At 40.8% G+C, this 18,917-nt stretch overlaps 2 protein-coding genes across 7 annotated transcripts in view; one reads left to right on the forward strand and one right to left on the reverse strand.

Moving 5' to 3' along the window:
• CSNK1D (casein kinase 1 delta) overlaps nt 1-16,872 on the reverse strand; it is a 30,578-nt gene extending 13,706 nt beyond the window's left edge. For 2 of the 6 annotated variants that reach the window (XM_083728042.1, XM_083728045.1), the window contains exons 1-8: nt 16,518-16,840; nt 10,425-10,535; nt 8,492-8,640; nt 6,424-6,652; nt 5,100-5,270; nt 4,006-4,154; nt 706-877; nt 187-326 (exon numbers count right to left, since the gene is read on the reverse strand). In XM_083728042.1, the coding sequence (XP_083584168.1) occupies nt 187-326; nt 706-877; nt 4,006-4,154; nt 5,100-5,270; nt 6,424-6,652; nt 8,492-8,640; nt 10,425-10,535; nt 16,518-16,593 (1,197 nt within the window). In that variant the 5' untranslated portion in view covers nt 16,594-16,840. Of the gene's footprint in view, nt 1-186; nt 327-705; nt 878-4,005; nt 4,155-5,099; nt 5,271-6,423; nt 6,653-8,491; nt 8,641-10,424; nt 10,536-16,517 lie in introns of all 6 variants that reach the window. The other 4 variants (XM_083728043.1, XM_083728040.1, XM_083728041.1 and 1 more) reach the window with 4 other exon arrangements.
• Nucleotides 1-18,917, forward strand: part of MBTD1 (mbt domain containing 1) — a 119,694-nt gene that overhangs the window by 38,721 nt on the left and 62,056 nt on the right. The window lies entirely within an intron of this gene.

Here is an 18,917-nt window from a genome sequence, read left to right on the forward strand (position 1 = left end):
GAAAGCTAAGCACTTCACAAGTAGTGGCTCTTCGGCTAATTCAGATCAACTAAGAGAATGGCATGTCTAAACATAATTGTGAGACGATCTATCCTACTCAAAGAGTATTTTTACTCTGATCTTGTCAAAGGACATTACTGAGCTCCTAGACTTTTCCCCATAAAAAAAATCAGAACTGTTTTGTACCTGTGAGGTTGACATGCGTGAGGTATCTTGTCGGCCTGTTAAATCAGACGAGGAGATATTGACAGGGGCCCCACGATGCAATCGCATACTCACTTTCCGTTCTCTCTCCATTCCAGACACTGGCCGAGGAGATGTGTTTGCTGACCAAAATAAAAAGTAAAACTTAATTTTGTGCCTGTATTTACTAGACAAAATAAACTATTGCAATAAAGGGAAGCCGACAGAGGCATCACTTTATAAGCACCTTCATAATGTCAGAACTATTAAACCCACAAGGCACTCATTCCCCTTTGAAGCCTAACTAGGGAGAGGCAAGTCAAGAAATTAATGTTATAAAATACTGTTCTTAAATGTTGAGGGTAGGATTCAAAGATAAGCATGCCAAAACGGGCTAGAATAAGAAGAATTTCCTACCCCCCGGCCCCCTAAAAGCCTTGAGGTGTTGAATGGAGTAAGCTGTGGCGCAAGAGGAAGTGATTAACTAGAAGGCAGCCCACCTCAAGGCATTCTTTGGCTTACCTGTATGTGAAGTTGGGGTAAGAGGGGTTGGTGGAGCTACATCTTGTGTCCCCCTCAGCCTGCCAGAGGCAGTGGAAGGTAAGCCACGAACTGCAGGATTTCGTGTGTGTCTCAGTCTTTCTTCTCTCTCTCTTCGTTCACGCTCAGCATCTTCGACTGCACGGCTTGCACCCTGCAAGAACATGTAATTTGGCATTATACCAACATTTGGAATCAATTAGTTAAAAACCTGTATTCAGTGTTGAGAGTAGCTGCAGTGTCAACGCTACACTGCTGAGCTTATCTGGACCACCGAAAGACAGTCAGAAGGAAAAGCAGACCCTGGGTCCAAATCAGACACAGACTCAGAAGGTAGCAGGTTATTCTCTCAGCCCCGTACCTATTTTTAAAAAGGGAAATGAATGGTGATCACAATATTTTTAAAATTTTTAACAGGATTTAGTTTTTTATATATAAAAAATACTTATTTGCCACAATTTCATAAAATATTACCTACTAAGAGCAGATATGGAACAAATCCATGATGCCAGAGGATGTGGAACTTGCAATTGCTAACAAGATACAAAGAAAACACCCAGGTACCAAAATAGCTCAAAGTTGGAAAATACATTTGTTCAAAGCTGCTGCACAATACTTTTATGACTACACTAAAAACAAAAGAACAGTGGTAGCATCGGACAATATTTTTAAAGAAAGGCAGTCCTGATGTCTTTCTTCTTCTACAGAAGCAAAGAATAAGGGGATTTATGTCGATGATTCTTGGAAATCAGTCACAAATATTCAGCCTGGTAGCTACCCAAAGTAGAGAGGAGAAATATCAGATGCTGGTTTACTTGGCAGATACCTCCAGTATTGGAAGTGCATGCATCTGAATATCAGGTGCTGGGGAGAGTGCTGTTGTACTTAAAGTTGGTTACTGTGAGAAAATTACACTTCTTATATTCTTGGCTTTGTCAGCTGGAAGAAAGTATTTTAGCTCCACTGAATCCAATGCTATCCTCGATGTACTGCACAATCTCCATATATACAAAATGCTTAACAATTTGCTTGATCAAACAAACAAACACCGTACTACAGAGATCACTATCCATGTTGCATTCTTATTCGCAAAAGGTGTGAAGCAAAGCAACAATTTCCCTGAAACCCATGTGTTGTAGTTCTGAAGTCACTGTTAAATAAAACAACAAAACCAAGTGTGGAATGACTTCCTCCCTGCTGACAAACATATTGCACCAATATTATGTGCTGGGTTGAAAAGTGAAGACACAGCTCTTTGCCCAGGCTTTTGAGAGGGGGTTAGGCACACTTTTCGAAACTGCAAAAAGGCAGGCAGAATAGGGAATTCTTAACAGAATAAAGTAATTACCTGATGATGAACTATCTCACTGAAAAGATACCCCTATGATCTATGGTGTGAATGATGTACAAAATATTTCTTCATTATCATGAAGAAATGTGACTGCACATGAGTATAACAGATCGATATAGACCAGCTTTGGTTCTAAGAACTGGTGAACAAGTCACACCACATGGCCTTCTAGCAAGGCTTCTGCCTCAGAGTGGATTTTCAGGGATCAAAATGCCTTGGCAAACCTAAAATGTACTGAACTGATCCAAAGGCAGTTTTTTTTTCCTTTTGGTCTGTAATGTAACCATGCTCCAGACGGAACAGAACGGTGTGACATCAACTTGTATCACATTTGCAGAAGAAAGAATGAATAACACTGAGATACAGATATTCAATAGACAGAGTCTATTAGGGAAGGACGAAAGATGGATGCAAGTCACAAAGAATGGTATATTGAATCTCAGGAGTATGAAATGCATATGCCAATTATTGTGCAACATCTCATACACACTGAGTTCTTTATATTTAAAAAACATAGTTAATTTTATTTTAATCATATATGTGTGTGTAAATCAGAAACCATGGAGAGATTCACCTTAGCTCTTTATTCAAGCACCTGAGAGAGTGGTCTCTGACCCCATGAGAGTCAGAGAGTCCTCTGCCGATACGTAGACTTCAAAAGATTTTTATGCATAGTCACGTGAAGTACAGGGTTCACTTCCTTAAAATTAAATGGAAGGTACAAGCAAAAGTTTCAACATGTTTCAAATTTTTCTAAAAGAAACTGTTTACCCTGCGTAGCAATACTTCCCTGTTCTAGGCAGCTTGTGGTTACATGTGAAAGCAAAACATTGCAAATGCTTGTTCTAGTAGCTAAGTGGCGAACTTTACCATTTTTTCTGTATGCTGCTTCTCAACCAGGTCAGAGTCCATCCTGTTTTAATCCTAAATCCCCAACCAAACTTATTGATTTCTCTAACAATGAATGCACCTACACACAGATATACAGACCCAACATCCAAATAGTGTTTTGTTAATAAAAACTAGAAAAGGTAGCAAGGTTTTTGCTTTTGGAAGAAACAAGAAACACTTTGGAAATCCAACTAGAGCCACTGTCACAAGCATACAATATTTATTCTTTCTCGTCTGTCTTGCTGTAAATAGAGAATGTCAGGCTTTTTTTCTGTTTTAAAATAGGATCTCTCGCTAATCAAAAAATCTAAACAAAATGTGAGTACTGAAAGCCTGCAAATGCAGTACAAATTTATGTCTTCTCTTTGGGTATGTGACTTCTATCTTTGGAAGTACGGTTGCTAATTACAAAGCCTTCCAAAGCTTCCAAGTTTTTGCTACAAGGTAAGTGACCGCAAGCTGACCACCAAAGAGATGCAGTTATATCATAAATTTTAATGTCATTCTACAGTCATCTTACAGCTTCCATACCTTCTGGTCATTACAAATTATAAAATAGCTGAAGACAACACCCAGAGAACCCATTTGGTCCCCCAGAGTGATTATGGTAAATGTGCACAACCTCTTACAGCTAGGCAAGGAATGAGACAACATCAGATCATCAGCTTTGATTATTTACAATGGGATACATTGCTAGCTGCCACTCATATATATAGATCCCCAGTCTTCAAGGATTTATAGAGGCATCTCAAGCCTGTTTACTACAAAGCAAATCGCCCTGTTTCAATGTAGCTTACTCCCAGGTGAGTGCTCACAGATTTGCAGTTTGATACTTTAACCACTAGTCCTGTTAGAAAGCTAAAATTGGTTTCAGTTTCATTGCTTGTAACAGTTCACACCAAACTGCCATTTGCTACAAACATCAACAAGCACTGTGAAATATATTATTTCACCTCCAGCACTTAATGTCAGATATCAAGCTCTCACTCTGTTTTCCACAATTAAAAAAAAAACTAAGTTACCAAGTACGGACTACTTACAAATTTCAGCATGTTCCAGTCAAATACATAGTCATAGGAGAAGCCTTGTCTGTGGAAGAGGTTTCTGAATAATTGCCTTAGATATGAATAATCCGGTTTGTCATCAAAACGCAACGAGCGGCAAAAATTCAGGTATGTAGCAAATTCAGCTAAAAAGAAATGAGAAATCCTGTTGATGTTATCGTAAAGTCAGTGCAAACAACAATATCCAGCACAGATTCATCAGCTCATCTGCTTTCCAAAGTATTGGCTCAATGCTTCTCATAGTAACCAAGGTGACAGAACCATGAACTGCTTTTCCTATATGTAATCAGGAACTGATATGCTTTTTTTCACATGTAGCACAATCCTTCATGACTGTCAGGGAAATTACTAGGCTACAACGGCAGAGGCAACCTGCAGAGGAGTGTAGAGAGCCCTATTCTAGTCCACAGTGGTATAAACAATAGAAAGATTAAGTATGGTACAAAAGTTAGCAGGTTGCTGAACTAGGATCTGGCAGATCAGGGTTAAAATCGCCACTCAAGCTATGTGACTTTGGGCCAGTCACTGTCTCTCAGTCAAAGATGTCTCACAAGGTTGCTGTGAGGATAAAAAGGACACAATCATGTATGCCACCGAGTTCCTTGGAGGAAAAGTACAATATAACTGTAATTCATAAATGCAATAAAACAAACAAAACAGAGAGAGAGATATTTCTTTTTAAAGCAACGACTGGTAACTTATGCACTGTGACTGAACATGTGCTGACTGAACATGTAACTCATTTGTTCATCATGGTAAGCTGCTCATTGAATACCAAACAGTGTAGACAGAGAAAAATCCATACATATGCAGCACCTTGGAAAGAGGGGAGCACAAAAAGGGGGGTGTTGAAGTTGTTTACAAAGCAGCCAAACAACATACCTTCATTTAACCATTAAATGAAATTTGAACCAAATAACAAGAAAGCGTTAGTACATACAAATAAGAGCTAGAATAATTTCTAAGATAGAGAGGTAACAGAAAATGTAACATCAAGTTAATGTAAGTTTCACTGAACAGTTAGCTTTGAAATCAATACTAAAGACATCTATTTCAGAGAATAAACTTACAAGGGTATCCTTTACACAAAACCTCAATGGGTGTGGACATTTTCTTTTCACTGATGCGTTCATATTTCTGTCTTTTTGTAGCTGCCTTCAATCCCTGCCAGGGGAGGGAGCCCAGGTTAAAATACATGAGTACATAGCCCAAGGACTCCAAGTCATCTCTGCGAGATTGTTCTACAAGGAGTAGAAGAGTGGAGCCATTAGGTTCTATCATCTGGTGAAATGGTTCAAATATGCTTAAAGCAAAAATTACACAACAAAGATCTTACCTGCAAGAAAAACATTGTTAAACAGTTAATTTCAACCTTGCCAATAAAATCAGTATGAAAAATGGTTTACTCTTGCAATTATCCAACAATTATTCCTAAAGAATCCCATACTGGAAACTGTTCAAATGGCCATATAGGTCCATACCACAACAGAAATACAGAATCATTCACCCACAACACTTGCCGATCAACCAGGGTTTTACAGCTTTGAGTGTAAAGGCAACCATGATTTAGTTGCTTCTGGCTTCTTCCTGCCCCAAATCCTCTGAACTGAGGAGAGAAGGTGGATCTTATTTCATTTTGCTTGAACCTTTTACAGTCTCTGAATGCTGCTCCTGCCATGCTAGTGTGAGGAGACCTCTCCCCAAGCATCCCCTGAAATTCATGGAGAACTCTGGGGAGGGGTACAAAGACATCTGTGGAGCCCTGCAATCAACCAAGGAAATTCAAGCCACAGTGCCAAGAACAGACATACTGCAGAAAGCTGCTAACGATGATTCACACCACTGAGCCAAGTTGCAAGCTTAGCCACAATTTCTTGACACAGGCTGCAGTGAAAGACACAGTGTTCTCCAACCCATATCTCTCAGGACTATAATTTTCTTTATGGTAAAGTTCTTTGTTGTTGTGCCATTGGAAACAGCTTCTAGCAAGGCAAGTTTTATGTCTGCATGCAAGTGGAGGCAAACAGAAACAAAACAAATCCTGAGATAACTTTTACAAGCTTGACCTGAAGGGAAATTTCTTCTCAATCCCATATATGGTAGTCTGACCCCAAGAAAAAATCTACCAAGCTATCCCAATGGAATAGCTATCCCAATGTTTGAGGCTGTCACATGCATTAGAGAGCATGACCATTTGATTTGTTTCACTGATGCACATACAGCGCAATCCTAACAACATCTATTCAGAAATAAGTCCTACTGGATTCAACAGGGCTCACTCCCAGATCAAAGCCCCCTTTTTTCAATGGTAGCCAGAACAATTTATTTTATCCAGATGTCTTATTGCATGAACATTCCTACAACAATAACCAAAATAATCTGCTACCAGCTCACCAATTCCAAGATGAGTGTTGATAGAGGCATAGCGGGCAGTTCCTGTTAAATTTTTATTTTCACGATATGGAATGTGCTGGTGTGTTCGAGCATCCCGATATTTCTTGGCCAGCCCAAAATCTATGATGTAGACAAGATTGCCCTTCTTGCCTAATCCCATCAGGAAGTTGTCAGGCTTTACATCTCGGTGGATGAAGTTCTTCGAATGAATGTATTCTATTCGGCTAATCTAATTGCAGAAAGACATAATTTCAGAATTACAGCATATAAAACCTTTCAAAAACAACCAGCTGCTCCTTTATATTGGGCTTTAATACTAAAATCCTACTTTGATAACGTTTAAGCTTAAAAGCTATTTGCTTGCTTTATTATGCCTGCATTATTTATTCTACTTAACCCCCTTTTTAAAATACCACAAGCCAGTTTAACTTGTTTCTAACTGTGCAACTGTACACATGACAACTAGGAAGTAAGTCTAATTAAGATCAATAGGATTTACTGCCAGGTACGTGTGTATAAGATTGCAGTCTAAGTGGCTTTCCTCCTGGGTCTTTTGATGAAGCAAGAATTAATGTCTTAACTGGATCTCACTTTGGGCACTGACAGGGTGACATCCCCCCCCCCCCAAAAAAAAGAGCTGTGCAGGGATCTTGAGGGACATCTAGTCCAACACCCTGCAATGCAGAAATCTCAACTAGAGCTTACATGACAGATGGCCATCCAACATCTGCTTAAAAACCTCCAAGGATCTTCAACTAGGTAAGATTGAGTTTTGGCTCTAAAGATTTTGCTGTAACAGCAGTACTACTACATTAGACCAATAGTTGCCTCCAAGGCTGAAGCCAGAGAGCCCTTGACATAGTGCCAACAATGAGTCCTCACTATATCTACTTCCAATCAGGTCATGGCCCAATCCTACCTATAGACCTACAAAATCAGTAAGGCAAGACAATATACTCCGAGTAACTTCAAAATGGCAGGTGACCACTGAGGGTGAAATGTAAGCTTGGCTCCTATTTAAAAGCAGAAACACTGTGTACTGCTGAAAAATATTGGTGGGTCCAGCAGGGAAGATGGTGAATGGTGCTGCGGCTGGTCCAGTGAGGGGCTCTCTTCCAAGCCCCTGGGAGCCTCAGCCAGTGCCCAAACTGTCTGACTACTGACCCTGGTGTCATCTAGCACCATTGCTGTATCATTTTAGTGCCACTTGCTTGCATAAAGCATGGTTTCCAGATGCTTCAAATGGTAGCAGTACACATAACTGGAATATTTACGGTCCTGCTGTTTTACTTCAACCTTTCTGAACCTAAGGGTTTAAAAATGGACACACATACAGACATCCTAATAGCCATTAGAGAAGATATTATTCACGGACATATTTAGTTCTTATTGTCTTCTATGTCTGTGCAGAAGTACAAACCAAGAATGTCTTCACACTTATTTTGGAAGAACAATTCACAAGTTGATTTATATAACATTTTCAGGAAGTTATTTATTATGCATAAACTGGCCAATTTTTTGTGGCAGCAAAGTTTTAAATACATATAGGCTCAGATTCTGCAACTTGATCCTAACATAAAGTTGAAGAATCTGTAAAACTTGATGTGTTGACTGTTGTTACCCCTTGAGGGAAAGATCAGCTTTTAAAATAATTGCAAACCCTCATGTCAAGAGATAGATAAGGAATGTAGCCTAACACACTAGAAATGGGTGAATGCTTTAGAATCCAGCCCAACAGCCACTAACTACACAGCTTCTCTTTGCAACCCTGAGAACAATCCATTTTGGAAAAAGTATGTATTTTAAAGAAGCACAAGCATGTTTCCCACTGCAGCTAAATTGGTCTGATTCACACTGGCAAAAATAACTTTAAAAGCATTATTTGTACTGGACACATTTTATTTTCTGGTATATGAAGAGAATAGCTTAAGTGGTAGGCTTTCTAACTGCCCTCTGAAAGAAAGGAGTCCCAAATTTTGTTCCATATAAGACAATTATTTATAGAATGCAGAGAGGATTTAAGGAAACCCTCCTACCCAATAATCAAGACATGCAAAGATTTTAATACCATTTGGTCAGCAAGTAAAAGGACTGTCTTGAGGCTGAATTTTCTTGAACAGAAGTTAAAGAGATCTTCAAGGCTTGGTCCCAACAACTCCATCACCATTACATTGTAGTCACCTTCAGCACCGCACCATTTGATTGTGGGAATGCCCACTAGAAAAAAAGGGGGGAAATTACTATAGTATTTTGTGAAAACAGAAGGTATCTGCACAAAATATGTATGACACACCCACAGATTATTATCTAAATTACAGCACATTTTTCTTCCTGAAAAATGTATGCATTTGGGGGGGGGGGAGGAGATGGGGGGAAGAGACTGGAACTGGAGGAAGGTCCTGGGACACCTTGTATAGATGTGCTTCCAATGGGATGTGATCTTCTCCTTCTATCTAAGTACAAGTACTCCCTATTAAGAAGCCAAAAGGGAGGGAAAGACCATTGTTGTGCTATGAATCCTAACTATCAGGCGTCAAATTAGTCTACAGTAGCTATGAATACTCAGAATTCAACAAATATTTTATAGCATATTTGTATATGACATTTTAAATCTGTGCTGTTTAACCTGGGCTCAGAAATTATGAGGTTCCCTTGGTTACAGCTTCAGAAGATTCCCCCCAAATAAGTTCTGGGAGTTGCTCAATTCTTTCACCACTACCTGCATTCCCCACTCTGACTGATATTACTGTGTCATAATTCTAGGTAATTAAAGCCAGAAGATCAGAATAAAGAACACTTTAAACAAGAGATGGGTAACCTCTGACCCTCCAGGTGTTGTTGGACTCCAAGTTGCATCAGCTCTGGCTAGCAAGGTGATTGGCAGGGGATAATGAGAGATATAGTCCAGAAACATTGATTTCCCACCCCTACTTTAAAATAATCTGAATCATGCAAGCAGCTGGCTGAGTGGTTACCAGCACAGAGCGGAACTGTGCCAGGTCTGCATTTGGCTTCTCTCTCCAGCATTGCAAGATTGTATGAGTAAGAGCACATTTATTTATGCATCATCTAGAGTAACACAATGCAGAACTGTAATAATATCTGCTGAACCCCATCTCCAGAGTATATTTGCCTAACTTGGGGAAGGCACATTCAGGTACTCTGCAATGGACAATGCTACTCATCCAAAATGAGTAGCAAATTACAAGACTTGCAAGAACTATGCCCATGTAGCTAACTGTTGTCAGTTAACAGATCCACACTCAAGGTTATAGCAAAACAAATGTACTAATTTTTGTGCCTCTGAAACTATAAAAAGCAGTTTGCAATTACTGAGGAAAAAGTATAGGTCCAAACAAGAAAGCTTCTCACAAAGTTCAAGAGTGAAATGGTATCTTGCCTATATGGTATCACATGTAAAGACCATGCCTTTAAGTAAAAGGATCTGCCCAGTTTTAAGATTGTCAAACCAGGATTGACACTACTGTCAGAAGATAATTTCAATAATATATATATCTCATTTGTGTGATTGAAAACCTCTCATGTTCATGATCTACAGTTCAAGAGTTCCTTTCTTTTAACATTACAACTCAGAAATATGTCACAGATAAACAACAACTTGATTTGCATTTAAGTAATGAGCAGACAGGTTGAGGTAGTGTTGGTAATCCACAGGTTCAGAGGGTAACTCTTAGTGAAGCAATTGTTTGTCAGCCTCACAACCCCCTGTGTAAACAAGAGCCTACCTTATTAGAACATTGAGAATGAAGACTAAAACTGAAGTCCCACCCATACTTACTTAGGATTAAAGACTCAATGAACTCAGTGCTACTCTTATTTATAAGAAAGCACATTTAGGATTCTACTGCTGTAGCTCCCTAATGCATGGCAGGAAGGTAACCATTAAATCACTTGTGCACATATGCAGTGCTATCTGCCTTCTTCAGTTTATAGCTAGAACATTAGTACCCATATGACTTATCAGCACAGATAATTTTTACCTCCACCCTGCATCATTTTGTAAATTTTGCTTTCTATATGGAGTTGAGGATGTTTGGTTTTCACACATTCCAATTTGATGGCAACCTCTTCTCCAGCAGCAATGTCAGTCCCTAAAGGAGAGAAGAAAACACAACTTCAAAATCCAAGACTATCAAACATGAACTAACCAAAGAAATTGCTTATACACCCTGGCAATGTGTGTAACAGTTGCTGACATCACAAGGTAGTTGTACGGAATAACCAAGAAGGGGGGTGAACCATGCAAGCCTTGGAGAAAAAGGTGGAGATGTCAGTCGCCAACCTGGCATCTAGAGATCTCCACGTGGTTGCAATTGTACCCACATCAGGAGCAAAATGCGCCTGGTGCCTAGCTAATTTCTAACACTGCATGTGCATTCCCCTCATGCTTTTGAACTGATATAACTTGCATTGGTAGTGTCACCTACAGGCAGCCCTGTTTACACATGTTCAATATGTGTATGACCCAGAAATGTCATAAAGACATCAGTGAAATATCTCTAAAAGGGTGGAACACGGGCAGGGCAGAGGTGGAATGGTGTGTTTGCAGTCTTTTTCAATGGGTTTTAATTATACACAGTTTCACTGATGCATGCGGTGCCCGGGAACATAACCCACGCGTAAACAGGATACAATCTAGGCAAACTTAAGCCCATTTAAGTCCTAGTGATTTCACAGTGGGTTGTATCCAAGGGTGTCTGCAAGTGAGCAGAACAGATTTCCCCTTGTGCAACTGGACTTTTCTTTTCTCCCTCCTGCAGTTCCCATGCCATATACCCTCAAAAACTTGCTTTGGAGGTTTGGGGGAGTCTCCAGAGAAACCTGGCTGCAGGGGGGAAAGATAAGAAGATGAAGTCCTGTCCACAAGCCCATTCACACATTAGTTCTTCATCAAAATCAATAGGACATAAGGGCTCTAAAATGATGGTTAAGATTCTACATTCATCTGTTGTGTGCAAAAACAATTCCTTAATTTGTAAACAATGATTTCAATAGGTTTCTTATTACTCAATTTCTCAGTATCCACTAAGTTCATGCAGCATGTACTGTACTACAGTATCATGAGCACCTGCAGATTATGTCCTATTTAATATACACAAGTCAAATGGAATTTATTTATTTCATAAAATTTATACACTACTTGATTGTAAAAAACCTCAAAGCGGTTTACAAAAGTTAAAAGATTAAAATCAAGGAAATTTCACAACCATACTTAAAAACATATAAAAGTTAAAATGATAAAGCAGACTGAAATTACCTCAACTTTCTAAGCATCAGGGTAGGCTTGTTTAAACAAAAACATTTTTAGCAGGTACCAAAAAGAGTACAGTGAAGGCACCTGCTTGATCTCAATAGGCAGGGAATTCCAAAGTGTAGGCACTGCCACACTAAACAATCACATTCTTACATGAAAAATGTTGATGTATGTTTTTAGCTTATAGTTGATTTTATCTTTCAAATGTTTTATAGAGCTGTTTTTACTGACAATGTTATTGTTTTATTCCCTTTGTAAACTACTTTGAGGTTTTTTGTTACAATTAAGTGGTGCACATAAATTTTATGAAATAAATAGACAAGCATGCAAGGGCTGTAATTAACAAAGAAAAAATAGTCTACTTTCAGTCTCATCTAAGTCTGGGAGCAGACGAAATGCAAGAGGAGAGAGAACATACGAGTATGGCATGCCTTTAAGCTGATAAGGACATTCCACGCTTGTGAATAGGCAGGCCCACTTGCATACAAGACACAGGAAATGTCAATGACAAGCGACGGATTGCACACAGCACAATGACTTCTCCAGGTTCACATCTTGATTTAGCTGAGCCTTCTGGTTTAAAACACTGTCTCCCCTTTCTAAACATGATTTTATTTGGAAGGCTCTTGTCTGTAGCACCAGTGTTTCACATACAGACTACATTATACACATAATGATTTTGGCCAAGAGAGAGAGGTTAATATCCGAGGTAACAAGGGATTAACTTTTTTTAACCAGAATGAATGCAACAGTAGTGTTACAATATACAACTTGGTTTTAGGTACAGTCATACCTCGTTACGTTTGCTTCATGTTACATTCTTTCAGGTTATGTCCCGTGGCGACCCGGAAGTACCGGAAAGGGTTACTTCTGGGTTTCGCCACTCGCACATGCACATAAGCGCCAAATCGTGCCGCGCACCTGCACAGATACGGCGCTTCAGGTTGCGCTCTTTTCATGTTGTAAACGGGCCTCCGGAACGGATCCCATTCGCAACCAGATCAAGACTGTGACATGGTGTGCACACACATAATATGTCCCATATTTTAACCCTTCTATATTGTACTTATATAGGGGAGAACTAGGAAGAAGTATGCTGCTTAAAAGGGTCAAGCCATTTTACTGCATATTATCTTTAGAACAGTACATAAAATATTAACTCCACTAAGCAAAAACCACAGGCCATAAGCAATTTGTTCTTTATTCACTTAAGAAGGGGCTCAGCTGCAACCACGCACAGTTAGGTACAGATTCCTGAGCAAGGAAGCTTCTCTTAGGTAAGCACATTTTCTGCCAAAAAAAGTTTCTAGTGACTGGGCAACATTTCACAATTCTTAAGAAAACAGAAGCTGGCTAAAGGTCAAATTCTGGGATAAGTATCATGTCTATGTAAGATATATTTCACCAAATGAAGTTGTTAGCTATATTTTCAAATTAATGCACAATACTAATTTGCCATGGGACTCACAGCTTCTGCTACAATAGGAGGAGTTGGGATCTTCCTGACTAAGAAGTGGCAAAAACTACTTCTGTTGTAAAAGGAATCCACACCACTGAAAAACCAAAAACCTCAAGATCTTCCTATCAGACATTAACATTTATTTTATGACTAGCAGAAGCTGAGAAACCCCTACATCTCCTATCTAGAGACAGAACTTTGCACTGGATTATCTGAAATACCTACTTACAGCCTCAAACCAAGTAACAAAGGCCAACTGACCTCTACAACATATACAAAGAAATAACAGCATTGGTCTTGCTGATGCAGCAGAGTAACAGCAAGCAGAGTAACACTGATAGTGTGAGCTATACTTCCATACATTAAAAAGCTGTTCCAGAAGAACTCAACTCAAGGATTCCTAGGATCTACTTTTCAATACAATATGTAAGTTGTTACAGAGCAAGATGACTATTCACCAAAGCTATTAGGGCAATATCCAACTGTTGTGCTCTGCTTGTGCAACCGATTCCCCCTTCCTCTCTTCTCTGAAGTTTCCTGGCTGACCCCCAACCCAAAATCTGTTCTGGAGGGTTAGGGAACAGCTAAGAGCAAGTCCCATCATTCCATGGGTGCAACAATGGATCTTGTGTTGGGAAGATTTTGTAACATACCAAAACTCTAAGTGAGCACAAATGTTTCTTCAGTATAGCTTAATTGTATTGTACCTGCAAGGGCTGCCTTAGAAACCATTGGTGAGAGGGCAAGGTATCTATCTATCTTTTTAATACATAAAGGAATATGGGAAATATTCTTACAAGAGACCAATGATTAACTATGGTTTAACACAACTGACCAACATGCTCGTGTTCACTGCTCAGGAGTCCCTGCTTCATTTTTCACATGTTCCTAGCTACAACAAGCTACAAGCCTTGGACTGTTGTGCTGCCTAAACCTGGGCTCAAAGTTTGTTTCCCCCAAACAAACCACGAGTAGTAAGGTAAGAATAAACCTTGGCTACCTCTTATAATTTGTTCGGAGAGAAACAAACCACAATATCTGGTCTGAATATACAAGTCAAAGCTTGTGCCTTATTGCTCCCAGAGCAGTATGGCCAACAGCAAGGGATGAACAAAGCAGGAAGCTTTGATCAGCAGGCACCCACTACTAATTTGCAATAAACTGTGGTTAAACATTAAATATGCTTTATTGCGACGTGGAAACCAGTTCACTTATAGGCATCAAAGACTTCACTGTGTTAGGGGAAAGTCTCAGAATTAGACATTTGGGCAGATTTTCTCTTTCTTTCAAGGATTACAATGGTTAAACATTTAACCATCTTCAGTGCTTTGTTTTAAGCTACTCTCTGTTGTTTCACAAGTATGGCAATTTAAAGACTCATTATTTGGGTGCTGATATTCTAACAAATTGCATACACATGCCCAAAATATGTATGTGCTTAATACCGATTTGACACACCATCTTTATATATAGGCTATAGATGCCTGCAGCCTCTCTTGTATACATAATTCTCAAAATGAAAATAATCAAATAGGTAGCTCCTCCTCACATAAACTAGAAACATCTGCCTGATAGTTGACAGCCAGATGGACTATGTTATTAAGAACAAGACTAAAACAACTCTTCTGATTATATACAAAGTTTCCTAACCTGCACAACGACTTTAACTACTGCTCCCATAGGTGGAGCTGCCACAGCACGACCTTTCTCCTTCTGGGGCCGCACCCTTATATATAGCTCCAAAATAACTGCTGTACTTCATAACTCTCAGATAGCTAATGATCCTGTAGTGTAGAGTAAGCAAGAGAAATACCTTAAAACTGTTCTCAAGTAACTTTCTCTGTAGGCCAAAACCAACACCAAGCATGGTGACACTAAGATTCTAAAAAACTGCATTCCCACGATCTTTGAAAACAGATGTCCAGTTTTAGAGTACAATGATTCAAAACTAAAGTGCTAGTTGTTCTCATCTGCCCCCCCAACAGTGAAGAACAAAGAAGTACACAAGTTATTTAATGTTATTAACACATCCATATTCTAAAGGCCAGCCATGCACTGAAGCAGATTTCAAGAGGGCGGGGAACCTCTCAATTAACAAGAATTAAGAAGGCTTCACAACTGGTCTCACTGCTCCTGACATGCATAAATTAGTGTATTTTTAAACGCAGGAGCTCAGACTTGGATTGACTTACACCCTTGTATAGATAGCAGCATGCACAGTCAGCAATCCCATTACAGCCACTCAATGCATACTGCAATGCATAGGCATATGCCTTTGCAGGATTGAACCATTAACTATTTGCCAGCATCAGTTTCATCTAGCAGATATTTTTTTGTGGCTTACCTTTGCATAAAACCTATGAATTTGAAAGGCGACACCTAGACTAGCTTACAACATACAAAATGCAGGAGAAAATCCACATCATCCCTCTGGGTCTATTAAAGATTTATTACCAAAGATGTAAGTTAGCAGGCCTCTGGCTCAGGTTCACAGTTACACTGCCATCAAAATTAGGGGACTAAGCTGAAAATAACCAGGTGTGCCTTAGTTCCAGAAAGCAGCGCAAAACCTGTAATTTCTCCCCATGTTACAATTCAGCTAAAAGCTATAGCAGACATGACAAGTGACAAAAGGAGAAGAGTTACTCTGCAAAAAATAACCTAAACCTAGGCAATTATCTCTTTCAAACCAGGCTACTTCCTGGAAGCCTCACAGTAAACAACTCCATCTGAGTATTATTAATTTTTCTCCACCGACAGCTGGTGCATTTCCAAACCTCATACTTCACTGTCAGAACCCTTCGGCCCAGAAACATGTAGTCAGGAATTTTTTCCCCCACCCCAGCTTAGAAGCCAAATAAAAGAAGTGGGGAAGGGGGGGAGAGAGAGAGAGAGAGAGAGAAGAGAAAGGAGAAGAGAGCGATTTGCCCAAGGTCACAAAGGAAGTAACTGGGCACTACTGGGGCTCTCCCAGTCCTCATTTCCCCCAGTGTCGAGCCAAGGCTAACTGTAAACACGCTTGCTCTGAAGTCAGTCTCCCTGCAATACCCAGGTCTTCCTTCCGAGTAAACCCTGACTGTAACTGCGGTGGTTGAGCAGGCGAGGGACACGACGGTTTTACTTCCCGCTACGGGGCTTGATGCGCTTCTTGGGCGTTCCTCTGTCACCTCACGGGAAAGCAGGGTCCGCTTGGGGTGGGGGTGGGGTGGGGAGCCGCAACCTGAAGGCCCCACCAGAGCGCCAGAGGCAAAGCGACCCCCGACCTCGCTTCTCCAAAGACAGCCGCTTCCCTCAGGCCGTCGTCGCGCCCCCCCCTTCCCCAACCCCCTCTCGGTTCATGCCAGAGCGGCGCCCCCTCACCGAGGTAAATGTCCCCGAAGGAGCCGCTCCCGATCTTCCGGCCAAGCCGGTACCGGTTCCCGACTCTCAACTCCATCGAGGCGGCTCGGCAGGACCCGGACCCAGTCGCGAGGGACCCTGACTCAGAGCAGGGCGACGCCAGAGACCATCGCGGCCCTTAGCCCCGCCTCTCGACGCCGGAGGGATTCGGGGGCGACAGCGCACCCCGGGTGGGGAGGATGGACGCAGATTCCCCGAGACCCGGATCCTCCCTCAGCGCAGCTAAGCCCCAGCCGCCATATTATGTGACCTCACTTCCTTGGCAACAGGGGGCGGAGCTTTGCGACGGAGGAGCATCCTCTTCTGAGGGAAAGCTGGGTCAGGGGGACCAGATTGTGAGGCCGCGAGCGAGAAAGGGGTGGGGAGGGAGAGGGGCCGCGTCTCCATGGTAACCGCTGGGCGCTGGAACCTGGGCGCGGGGCTTCCCCTCGGCTCATTGTCCGCGGTAGGGTTTGGACTTGGCCCCACCCGTGAGAAGCGAGGCAGCTGCCACCCCATAACCAGGGCTCCGCTCACGGGCGGGTCCAGCAGCAGCTGGCTGCGCCCTAGTATTGTCAGAGATAATTGGGCTTATTCACACCAACTTTTCTATAGGCTTCTGAGGCTGGAATAGCACGCAGCATGGTTGCAATACCGTCATGTAACCCCATAAAAAGATGGTGCCAAAGCACATGCTGGGGTTTATCAACCCTCAAGATCTGAAACGGTTTCCAATTGATTCATGGATGGCAGTGTCGTTTCTTGAGGCGGGGCAGCTGGCAGTGGGAGAACTTGCGGAAATGTCATGAAATCATAAGGATGAAGGAGGTTCAAGGAAGGCTATTCTTGAGATGTAAAGCTGTTTCTTATCGTTTCCCCGCTTCAATTTGGGATTTGAGCTCAGGATTTGCACCCTCCCCCAGGATGTGGCTGAAAAACACAGGTTTCACATTTGGGCTGAGTTGTCTTTAATATGGGCCTTTTCATCTGGGAGAAGTGAATTCATGAATTCACTTTGTATTCATTTTATAGTGTTCTTACTCAAAAGGCATGAATAGGAGGAGCCACGATGCATATGTTTTACACTGGATGTTTTGCAGCTGATAAGCATCAGTCTGACTTAATTATGGTGTTTGGTGTAACGTGAAGAAACAAACCTTAACTTTGCTCTTTTATATCTAACTTGAGCTCTTTGGATTGCCAAGGTTAAGAATGTATTCATCAGTCTGCTTTGTGCAGTCTACAAAATTGTGCGCCCTAACAGATTTGTCTCTTGAGGTGCCACTAGACTCTTTAGTTTCTTATGAAAGTTGACATTCAACATCATTCATTTAATACAAGATGACATCATTTTAGGTTCTCTTTAGAATGGACATAGTGAAAATATCATGTGGATCCAGAATTTTGGGAAGTCTTATTGGACACTTTTTATATATAAAATGCCAAAATGTATTTATAACCATAGTGTGTTAGGCACAGTACTTGATTCCTACTCTTTAAGATGGTAGGAAGAAGAAAACTGTGTGTTATCACTTTACACATAAAACATTAGAAAAGTAAAGTACTTTATTTACCAATGAGTCTGAAAAGTGCTGGCCAGAGTCTTAAATGATCTGAGGCATGAGTATCTAAAGGAGGATTCCTCCCAAAAACATTTCATAGTTAACCCATATTATGAAAAGTTGTTGTCAAGATAAAAATACTGCAATAAATTGTTTTATCCAAGAACCACTATTTGAAATTACTAGCACTGTGCCTTCAGCTAAGGTGTGGCATGTAGGGCAGTGTGGGAGAATTATGAACATATTTTGCATTGTCTGACTTCCACAGCGATTGGTTTGGGAAAGTCAAATGATGGGGGCAAAGTGACCAAATATACTATTTGATATACAGTGTTTTTAAAGTGCTGGTTTGTCTTTCGAATGCTTTAAAATGAAAGCAAACGATAAGAAATTAAGTATCCACCACTGACCACTTGGGGTCAGTATTACACTACTGTTATTGAGCTTGAAACTAGATGCCTTCCAATGCCCACTTGGTGCAAAATATTCCCACAGCTCTGATTAAACTCAAGGTTATGTAACCCATGAAGGATAGCAAGTTGTCAAATATGTAAGATTCTAGTACTCAGAGGTATGCTACTTCTAAAGAGAGAAGTCCCTCTTAGTTACCATATGTAACAGGCACTACTAGACCTATTCCCCATGAAGACGTCCAACTTAGCAGCTCCAGCAGCACTTCCATAAGCATGCACTGTGAAATGGTATTTACCTTCTTCCCACCATTCAAACATGTAACCCACCCATTTAGGTACATTTCATCAAAAACCAAGTGCTTCAGACTATTGAGGGTGGGTGGCTTACATGTTTGAATGTTCAGTTT

The sequence above is a fragment of the Podarcis gaigeae genome (assembly GCF_964106915.1).
Source record: "Podarcis gaigeae genome assembly, chromosome: 2".
In the NCBI taxonomy this organism is placed as follows: Eukaryota; Metazoa; Chordata; class Lepidosauria; order Squamata; family Lacertidae; genus Podarcis; species Podarcis gaigeae.